This window comes from Mustela erminea, chromosome 10, assembly GCF_009829155.1.
Source record: "Mustela erminea isolate mMusErm1 chromosome 10, mMusErm1.Pri, whole genome shotgun sequence".
Classification (NCBI taxonomy): Eukaryota; Metazoa; Chordata; class Mammalia; order Carnivora; family Mustelidae; genus Mustela; species Mustela erminea.
The window spans coordinates 101,202,098-101,211,775 of NC_045623.1; the positions used below are offsets into that span (position 1 = coordinate 101,202,098).

The 9,678-nt window shown below is 58.4% G+C and overlaps 1 protein-coding gene across 3 annotated transcripts; it reads right to left on the reverse strand.

Moving 5' to 3' along the window:
- Nucleotides 1–2,284: 2,284 nt before the first annotated feature.
- On the reverse strand, nucleotides 2,285–9,678 carry MIIP (migration and invasion inhibitory protein). 3 transcript variants are annotated; one of them, XM_032302582.1, is made up of 11 exons: nucleotides 9,567–9,648; nucleotides 8,627–8,806; nucleotides 8,188–8,375; nucleotides 7,615–7,950; nucleotides 7,109–7,193; nucleotides 5,089–5,197; nucleotides 4,956–5,008; nucleotides 4,145–4,274; nucleotides 3,926–4,022; nucleotides 2,888–3,022; nucleotides 2,285–2,616 (listed from the first exon to the last, which is right to left on the reverse strand). In XM_032302582.1, exons 3-11 carry the CDS (start codon nucleotides 8,299–8,301, stop codon nucleotides 2,539–2,541), a joined length of 1,137 nt encoding a protein of 378 aa, XP_032158473.1. In that variant the 5' UTR covers nucleotides 8,302–8,375; nucleotides 8,627–8,806; nucleotides 9,567–9,648; the 3' UTR covers nucleotides 2,285–2,538. The 3 variants fall into 3 exon arrangements, with proteins under 3 accessions (XP_032158473.1, XP_032158472.1, XP_032158474.1); XM_032302581.1 differs by lacking the exon at nucleotides 8,627–8,806 and having other exon boundaries at nucleotides 9,567–9,678; XM_032302583.1 differs by lacking the exons at nucleotides 8,627–8,806; nucleotides 9,567–9,648 and adding an exon at nucleotides 9,378–9,560.

A 9,678-nucleotide genomic window follows, 5' to 3' on the forward strand; every position in this document is an offset into this window, starting at 1 on the left:
AAGCCTCGACGCAGGTGGGAAACCGGGCAGGAGGAAAACACCAAACCCTGACTACGGGAGAGCCACTACTTTTGAGAAAATGAAACAAAACAACCCAACTAAGGAAAAAAGACCCTTGCACTCTCACAAAATTACATGCCAGCAGGGGAGAGAGACACAGAGCAAGGAAGCTCATGATCAGGGACTTAACCTGTAGGGCCGAGATGGACAAGAGTGGGGAAGAGAAGCGTGTGACGGGGGGGGGGGGGGGTAAGGGGGCACCTGAGGGGCACAGCAGCTGAGATGTGGAAGGTTAAGGGACAGGAAGAGATCTGGGCGATCCTACGGGAGGGGCTGCAGGCTGCGTGGAGCGGGCGCGGGAGACACGAAACTCTGTCCAGGGGTGGCTCAGTCGGTTAAGCTTCTGCCTTCGGCTCAGGTTGTGATCTCAGGGTCCTGGGATCGAGTCCCCTGTCTGGCTCCCTCCTCAGCGGGGAGCCTGTTTTTCCCTCTGCCTCTGGGCTCCCTTCCTGTCTCTCAAATAAGTAAATAAAATCTTTAAAAAAGAATAAAATGAAACAATTTTTTAATTTAAAAAATAGACATTGTTGTGTCTCATTCATTCTAAGTAGCAAATCCTTTCACATTTTAACATCTCTGAGAGTAGCACAATCTCACAGGCTGGGCGGCAGAGCTTAGACCTACTTTTCCCGGTGGCGGACAAAGTAAGGGCGAGTCTGACTGTCAATGGGGTCACGGTGTTGGGAGACCATGGGTGTGGTTTCTCGTACAGAGGAGTGACTGGAAGTAAACTGGTGAAACCTACATTTTCAAAAGAATTGTGTTTCCAGAGAAACCACCTACCCTGAGGCTTTCCTGGACCCAACAGGCGGTCAGGACTTTGATGGGAAACATCTGTCTTGGTCCAACTGTGGCTTATCTGGGTCAGCTGAACTTCTAAGCTGATCTCAGCTGTAAATTTGTAACTTTTGTTTGGCTGAAGGTTTCCAGATTCTCTTTTCCCTCTGGCCAGAGAATTTCTAACAAAACCACTGACTCCCACAGGCCCTATGACTTAAAATGACATGTGAACAACATAAAAAAAAAAAACCAACAACAAACCAAAAAACCCCAAACAACCCGATTTAAAAATGAACAGAGCACTTGAATGTACATTTCTCCAAAGAAGACATACAGATGGCCCATAAGCCCAGAAAGAACGTTCCCCATCACTCATCATCAGGGAAATACAAACCAAAACCACAATGAGATACCAATTCACACCCATTCGAATGGCTAGCATCAAAAAAGCAGAAAATAGGGGCGCCTGGGTGGCTCAGTGTATGAAAGCCTCTGCTTTCGGCTCAGGTCATGATCCCAGGGTCCTGGGATCGAGCCCCGCATCGGGCTCTCTGCTCAGAGGGGAGCTGCTTCCCTTCTTCTCTCTGCCTGCCTCTTTGGCTACTTGTGATCTCTGTCTGTCAAATAAATTAAAAAAAAAAAAAAAGCAGAAAATGAGCAGGGATGTGTACGCGGACAAACTGGAACCCACAGAAGGCCCTGAGAGTTGGCGGGTCCGTCAGTTCCTGCAGCAGAACCTCCCCCGCCCTGACTAGAACGTGAGCCATGCGCAGCAGGCAGACCACGCTTCCCCGGCGTCCCAGCTCCCGTGGAGGCCACAACCCTCGTTCCAGCCCTCTGAGCTGAGAAACCTCAAAAAAACCACGTGCCTCCTCTGGGCTCCGGCCTCCCACTTATGCCATTTTTATCCTACAAAAGCAGGAATTGCATCATGTTCTACCTATGAGGAGGAAAACAGATACTGGCTGGTAACCCAGGAGGAGATATCTGGACCCTCTGCCAACCCGGCCTCCAGCTCACCGCCTGGCTCTTGGCTTCCCTGTCTGTGCCTGCGGTGGCTCTCATCACCCGTGGCGCCCAGGCTGGGCTAGAGAGGGCAGGGGAGGAGCCACTGGCCCACGGACTTCAAGAGAGGCTCTCAGCAATGGCCCCCAGCTTTAGGGACCAGGAAGAATGGGAGAACTCACTCACTGCCAGCTGTCCACAGCTTGTCTTATCCAGGGGACCAGCCTGAGACCCTGAGCCCCGGACCCCCACCTGGGAGGCCACCCACTCGGAGCTGGGAGCTGCACAAAGAGCCACGCCCTGGGCCGCGGACTCACGCAGCCCAGCGCAGGTTGTCTCACGTGTCTGTTCCCAGGTGAAGGGAAGAGGCTGCCGCCAGGGCACCTCCTGGCCACAGAGGGCGTCAGCAGGACAGACCCAGCACAAGGCCATCTGGAGCTACCCAGAGTACTGAGCTTTATTTATAAACATGCCACAGAACCCTCTTCCCTCACTTCCCAACCCTAGAGACCCCACCTCTGTCCCCAGGAAGGAGAAAGGCCTGGGCCCATCCACCTGCAGCTAGGAGGGGGGGACCCAAGTCCACCTCCAGCTGAGGCCAGGCAGGGCTCCCTTGTCGTGGGTGCTCCAGCAGAGGAGAGGGGTCCCAGGTGACAGTAGGGGCTCTGTCCTCCTCCTCCAAGTGGCCAGTCCTCAGGGCTTCAGCCAGGGGGCACGCGGCTGGGGTTCTGACCAGATTGGGGTGAATGGCGGGACCCTGGCTGGCAGGGCCTGGATGGTAAATGGGGAGGTGTCAGAGGGAACCAGTTGAGAGATCCCCCTCGGTTCCCACCTCATCCCCTTCTGGATTAGAGAGTCAGGGTCACCTTCCTGAGTCGGGTGCGGGAGCTGGCAGGGAGCAGGACAGCTTAGAAGGGTGCCGTGGGCTGGGGGGACAGGCCCCTTCCAAGAGATGCTTCTAGGATCTGCAGTCCCTGCCCCAAGCTGCCCCCCAAGGCCTGCTCCAAGGCATCTGTCCCTCCTGAGGCACCCTGGACCGTACCAGGTGGGAAGTACTGGCAGCTGTCAGCTTCTGGTGCTGGGCCTCGGAGAAGACACAGGACCAGAGGTCCAGGCTCTTGGGGGCTGAGCTCTTCTCAGACTTCGGAGGGACAATGTCCCAGCCCAGCAGGCAGTGCTGTGGAGAGCGAGGGGTTAAGGCGCCCGACCTGTGGCAGGGCTACCTTCTGATGAGGTGCACCCCAGGGAGGCGGCTGCGTCCCCCGAAACAGTCATGACGTGCCCCGGAGACTGAGGCTCCCCCAGGGCAGGCCTGTGTCCACCCACTGGGTTACCCCAGGCCTTCCTTTCACTACGGACCCAGGCCCTGGGCCCCTGGCCTGAGACAGAAGGAGGGAAGCCCCTGGATGCTGACAGAGCTCTTCCTGTGTGTCAGACTCTGCCCCACGCCCCTGACTGTACTGATTCACTGAGGTGCCCTACTCATCCCAGTCTGAGGACCGTACGCTGTACCCATTTTACAGATGAGCAGACAGACTCTCCTCAGCATCCCTTCTCCTCCCATAATCCCAGCTCCCCCAGCCTCAACTGAGAGTGGGGTCCCCACGGACCCCCCGCCCTACCCGGGAGACACAAAGAACGCTTCCATGGGAGGCACTAGAAAACACAAGGACCTGGGTTCAAATCCCCACTCTTCCACCTGCTGACCCAACACCTGTCACCTCCCTCTGCCTCAGTCTCCTTATCTGTACAGTGGGATGGCAACAGGGCCCGCAGTCTTGGGGGCTGGGAGCGCTCCACGAGCTCATCCTCCTAACAATGCACACAGCACCCCAGAGCTCAATCCGTGAGGTTCGTGTGCGCAATGCGAGCAGTGGGCAGACGCTTCTGGAAGTGTTGGGGTTGGGGGGGCGAGGAAAAGGGAGCGAGCAGTCACAGGTGACGGAAGGAGCCTAGCCTGAACTCTGGAGACCCGCGTGCTCGCTCTCCTGGTGCCCAGCCTCACTCTCTGGGCCCCAGGATCCCCCTGGGGGCCTGGGCTCCAAGCCCAACTCCACCCCTGCCCCGCAGGGCAGCTTACCCGGGGCAGGGCCAGCGTGTCGGAGGCATCAAAGCTCTTCCGCCGGTGGATGCGGTACCGGTGCGGGGGGTCCAGGATGGACAGCGGGATGCTCACCCTGCAGGGGGACAGCAAACTGGCTGCTAGAGGGTCCACTTTGCCCTCCTGCAGGCCGGGCAGGCCTCAGGCTCGGCTCTTCTCCACCTGCCCCGAGGTGTCCTACATGCTCGGGCCACTCACCTGACCTGCGCCGGCGCCGCCAGAGTCTCAGGACGCTTCTGGTCCCGAGGGGTCCGGCACAGGCGGCAGGGTGTGCCGGGATCGGAAGGCACCAGAAACAGCCGCCGGTTGACGCGATAGCAGTACACGCCTGCGGGGCCGTGAGAAGGAGCAGCTCTTCTCAGCTGGGCCCCCAGATCCCTGCATGCCCCCCGCCGCTGCCTCCAACACACAGGCCCGCCAACACCCCCCCAAGGCCACATGCACAGGCGCGCACAGGTGCACACATACAGAACACAAACACGCACGTGCGCCCCAGCAGGACACACACTTGGATCCTGCACACGAGCGCAAACAGGAACCGTGGCTTCATACAGTCACAGTCACAGACACACGTGCTTGTGCCTAAACGGGTCACCACACGTGGGACGCACACACAGGTGTTCACGTGACCAGCCCTTGCCTGTGACGTACACACGCATGCGCACCACACGCTGCAGATGTGAACCCAAAGCAGAGACTCAGGTGCTCGTGTGACGCAGCCGGCGCCCCCACCCCCCAGAGCGCGGGCAGCAGAAGTGGGGGCGCACGGCAAAGCAGGCGGCTGGGGAGGGGTGATGGGGGGGCGGGGAGGGACACAGGGCCGGCCCTCATCCCCAAAAGGCCTGGCCTCTGCTCCCCCCACCCCACTCCCCAGCCCCCATCCAAGGCTTGCCCCATCCTGTCTGGACCTCAGGCCCCCCTCCGAGTCCCCTCCACCCCAGCTGCTCTCGCAGGCGCCAGAGACCTCCCCGGCCAGGCTGCGGGGTGCCTGCCGGGAGCTTCGACTCACATTCATGGTCCTCCTCCACGCCGCTGCTCTCCCGCGGGCCGAGGAACTGGGGGCTGTGAGGGGAGAGGGGTGAGCGGGCTGGGCGATGGGGGTCCCCTAGCCGCCCTGCTCACCCCTCGGCACCCCTGCTCACTCGGGGTCACTGTTAATGCACAACTCCTTGTTGGCTTCCCGGAAATCCTGTAGCTTCGAGAAGAAGGCCTCGGGCTTGCTGGTGATGGGTGAAGTGTTGTCCAGAGACCCTGGAGCGGGCAAAGCACCGGGAGCTGCTGTGTGGCCACCAGCCGAGACTCAGGGGGCTCTTGGCACAGCCCTCTAGTCTGCGCTATCCCTACTCTGTCTCGTAGAGACCTGGAGGGGACGCGCCACTCGCTGTGACTTCCGCTCCTGTCTCCGTGCGTGTCTACCCTCACGCACTATCATCCGTGCAAAAAATATTAAAACAAAAAATAATTACAGAGCCCCTCCTACGGGATGCAGTTTTACGTGCCATAGGGAGAGGAGGGAACTAGACAAAGCCCTGCCCTCAGGAGCCTTACAAAAACAGTGGCAAGGGGGGTGCCTGGGGAGAGCTGTTGGTTGGGGGTCTGCCTTTGGTTCAGTCATGATCCTGGGGTCCTCGGATCGAGTCCCCGCATCAGGCTCCCTGCTCAGTGGGGAGTCTGCTTCTCCCTCTCCCTCCGCCCATCTCCCCACTAATTATACTTTCTTTCTCAAATAAATAAAATCTTTAAATAAAATAAAGAGAGAAATATTTCATCGGGGTAGAAAATAACAGGTTGCAGCTTTACTGCTGAGCAGATGTAAGACTTTGTGAAGTGGCTCAGGGCGGTGGTTCGGCCTTCCCATCTGTCCACGGGGACAGGGGACAACAGCTGCCCCGGCCTAATCAGATCATTGAGAAGAGCAGAGCAGTTAACAGGAGCAAAGCCGAGGGAAGCTCATGGAACACCACAGACAACAGGCCTGAAACAGGCGCCCCATAAAACCTACGCTCCTCACCCTTCCCAGAGCTCGCATGCTGGTGGGTCCCACCGAGGAGGAAGCAAATCCTCCGGGAATCCAGAGGGGATGGGGCAGAGCGCACAAATGCAGGGACAGGCCCGAGATGGGAGCGTTCATTCCCCCTCGGGAAGGAGAGTGAGCACAGGGACAGGGCAGGCAGGAGGCGGGTGGCTCCACTTTCCAGAAGCAGGAAGCAAAGCAGTGAGCCGATAGGCCAGGAAATCCTGGAGACAGGGCCTGCGTCCCCACCACCCCTGGGTCCCAGCAACCCCACGGAGTACCTGCCTCCAGAAGTAACTCAGCCTCTCTGTGCCTCAGTTCCCCCTTTGTGAAATGGGGAGCCAAACAGCAGAACCTCTTATGGCCATTCACTCACGCATTCGACAAGGGTTGCATGAGGGCCTACTGTGCGCCACATGCCTCTAAGCCCGGGCTCAGGAGATACAGCAAGAAGATGGCTGTGGCCCTGCTTGAGTGAAGCTTATGTTCTACTGGAAAACTCAGCTAAGAAACAAGGAAACAGGACGATTCCTGAGAACAAATGATATGAATATACAAATGACTGATGCCACAGGCAGGGATGTTGGGGGTGGGTTCGAATCCCCACTCTCAGGTTCAGAAGCCCCTGAGCTGGGCCCTCAATGATGAAAAGCAACGAGGGAAGTGCATTCAGGCAGTGGGAATGGCAAGTGCAGAGTGCAAGTGCAAAGGCCCTGAGGCAGTCATGGACGGCACAGAGGCCTGTGAGGCTGGAGCAAAGAGCCAAAGGCTGAGAGTCAGAGATCATGTCACATGGCTAACTGAAGCCAGGTCTTACCTCACAAGTCTAGAGAGTAAGTAAGTCTAGATAGATTTTGGATTTTATTCCAAGTGCTAATTACTCTGATTCCTATGTTTAGAAATTCATTCTGGCTACCATATCAAAAATGGATAGTTAGGGGTGTGGACAAAGTCAGAGGGAGACCAGTCAGGCCACTGAGGCTGCTGGGGGCGGGGGTGTGGGGCGATAAGCAGTTTGATGTAAAGAGATGATATGCACACAGAGTTTTGCAGGGCCCTGGCATCAATACACACTAAATACCGTGGCAGCTCGGACTCCTTCATTCAGCACCGGCAGGGCTCGGGCAGGCACAGGGGGGTGGGCATACCTGCAATCCAGTCGTAGCCTAAGTACGGCCTGAGGCGCCAGCTCTTGTCAGGCAATGCAGCCTCCTCACTGAAGGTCACTCTTGACTGAGCAGGGAGACAAAGAGGGGCAAGGGCTAGGCAGGCAGGCCCAGCCCAGGAGGAGGCCCCACCTTGTGGGAAGGAAAGGGGCCAGGTCTTAACTTACACCCTGACATGGGCCCCAGGGCTCAGCCAGGGGCCTGGGAGTTGGAAGATAAGAGTTTGGCCCCCAAGCCCCCCTCTACGGGTCACTCTGAACAAGCTTAGCCTCTGAGCCTTGGTCTTCCCATCTGTATAATGGGCTTATCACCTTCTTCCCAAAGTGCTGAGGAACAACAACCAACCACCACTTTTTAAGCTCTTCCGTGGAGCCAGCCATGACTCAAGGTATCTCCGGGAAGCCTCCCACCCTGAAGGGAGCCTGCCAATGAGTACTTTGTGAGACAGGGAGACTGAAGTTCAAGGAAAGGCTGTTCTCCCACGTTACCTTGGACAGCCTGCTTTGCTGATCCAGGGTGGAGCTCTGGGCCTGGGACTCCTGAGGCCCGGGACTGTCCAGCTCTGCTGAAACCTCTGGGTCATCTGAGTTTGAGATGGCCATCAAGGGTGCCGAGTAGGGCCTCAGAGAGCCCAGGGATGCCTGGTGTCCGTACTTGGCAGATGGCAGAGAGATCACTCCAGAGTTGGTCCCATCAGACCAGGACGTATCACAGGGATCACTCTCTTGGGTGTCCTGTAGGCTGGAGGCTCTGAAGGCCATTAAAGACGTCTCCTGGGACGATGGTGTCTGGGAGTCATAGCTGCTGGTGGAGTCCTGGGCTGACTGGAACAGGGAGGACCGGTCACCCAGGGAGTGGCCCAGCTGACCTGCTCTAGGCACAAAGGCCTGGATCTTCAATCCTCATCCCCACTCTGGCCTCTGCAGTGTCCCAGGCCAGTCCCTTCTTGGCTGGGCCTCAGTTTTCTCCAAACTGGATGCATTGCACAGGAGGCCTGGGACCTGCCTGGTTGGGCAGCCACTTCCACGCCTGCCTTGCGAGTTCTCAAGGTGGGTGCTCACCTTTGAGGCCGCCTTGGCCACTGACCGCCGCACGGCATCCTGCCCGGCCCACAGCTGCTTCAGGAGCGCCAAGTTGAGCTGCCGGAGCTGCACCAAGTCCTTGGTCTCCACCATCCCAGGTGTATGGCGTGGCCTCCCCCTGGGCTGCAGTGTACCCTTGGGCTGGGTTCCAAGCCCAGCTCTTCTACCTAAAGTGAAGACAGCACCAAGGAGGCTGGGTTCTAATCCCCACTCTCCTACTTCCTAGCTGTGCAGCCTCAAGCAAGTTATTTAATCACTCTGTGCCTCAGTTTCCTCATCTGCCAGATGATAACAGACCTCCTGAGATTATGCAGGGATTAAACGAGGTAATGCATGTTAAGCCTTAGTATGGTGCCTGGTACACAGTGAGCATTCGACAAATGTCTATTATTAAACAGGCCAGAGTGTGTTTACTTACATGCCCCAAAGGGAACGATCCCCCTTTAGCAACCTTAACTATGACATCAGTTTAATTTGTAGAAAACAGTGAGGGCACGTCTACAAATATAAGTATTATAATTTGCGAATCCGACACAGATCAAGCTTCTGAAGGGAAGCGCCCCTCTGTCCTGCCCACCCTTCCATCTTCCCCTTCTTTCTACAAATGAAGAAACCAAAGTTCAGAGGAATTAACCAACCTGCCCCACATGACACCGCTAGTAAGTGACAAAGCCTGGATGTGAACCCGAATCTGGCTCCAGGGTCACTCCAGCCTCTCCCTTGAAGCAGAGAGGTGCCTGGGACGCCACCTCCTCCTCCTCCTCTCTCAGCCTTCTGCCCCAGGGACCCAGGCTCGAAGCCACACCGATGCCTCTAGAAGGAATTTCTGCAGGCTGGGGGGAGGGGGCTTCCTAATCCCCTCGGGGGTCCAGGTCCAGGCTCCCCCCCAGAAACTCGGTCTCCCTCACTGCGCACCAGGCCGGTTCTAACACCGGGTCCGGCCAGACCCTGCTCTCAGAGAGCGGGCCCGGCCCCCCGCCCGCCCCAGCCACACGGGTCAGCTGTGGACCGCCCACACCGGGAGCAGAGGCCGAGCGAGGCCAGGCTCCGGGGACAGTGCTCCCTCCCCCCTCCCCCGGAGACAGACGACCCTGGGAGGGCGGGGAGGGTGCGGACGAGGGAGGCAAACAGCCTGACCCGCACCACCGGGACCCCGGTCCCGCCCTCACCCGAGCGAAAGACCCGAGGTCACAGCCTCTTTCTCAAAAGAAAAACGGGGGCAACAAAACTGCCGACGGGTTCAGCCTCCTCCTTCCTTCCCATCGCGGCCACCGGATCCTCCGCGGGGGGCGCTCGGGATGGGGGGGCTCCCCCCGAGTCCTTCCTCCCCCCGCCAGCCGCGCCGCTCCCGCACTCACCGCCCGGAACCCTGGAAGCCCGCCGCCCGCCGCAGCTTTCGCAGCCAGGAGTTCCGCCCGGCCCACCCCTCGCTTCGCCGGCTGGGGGCGGGGCCCGATGCGGCCTCCCTGA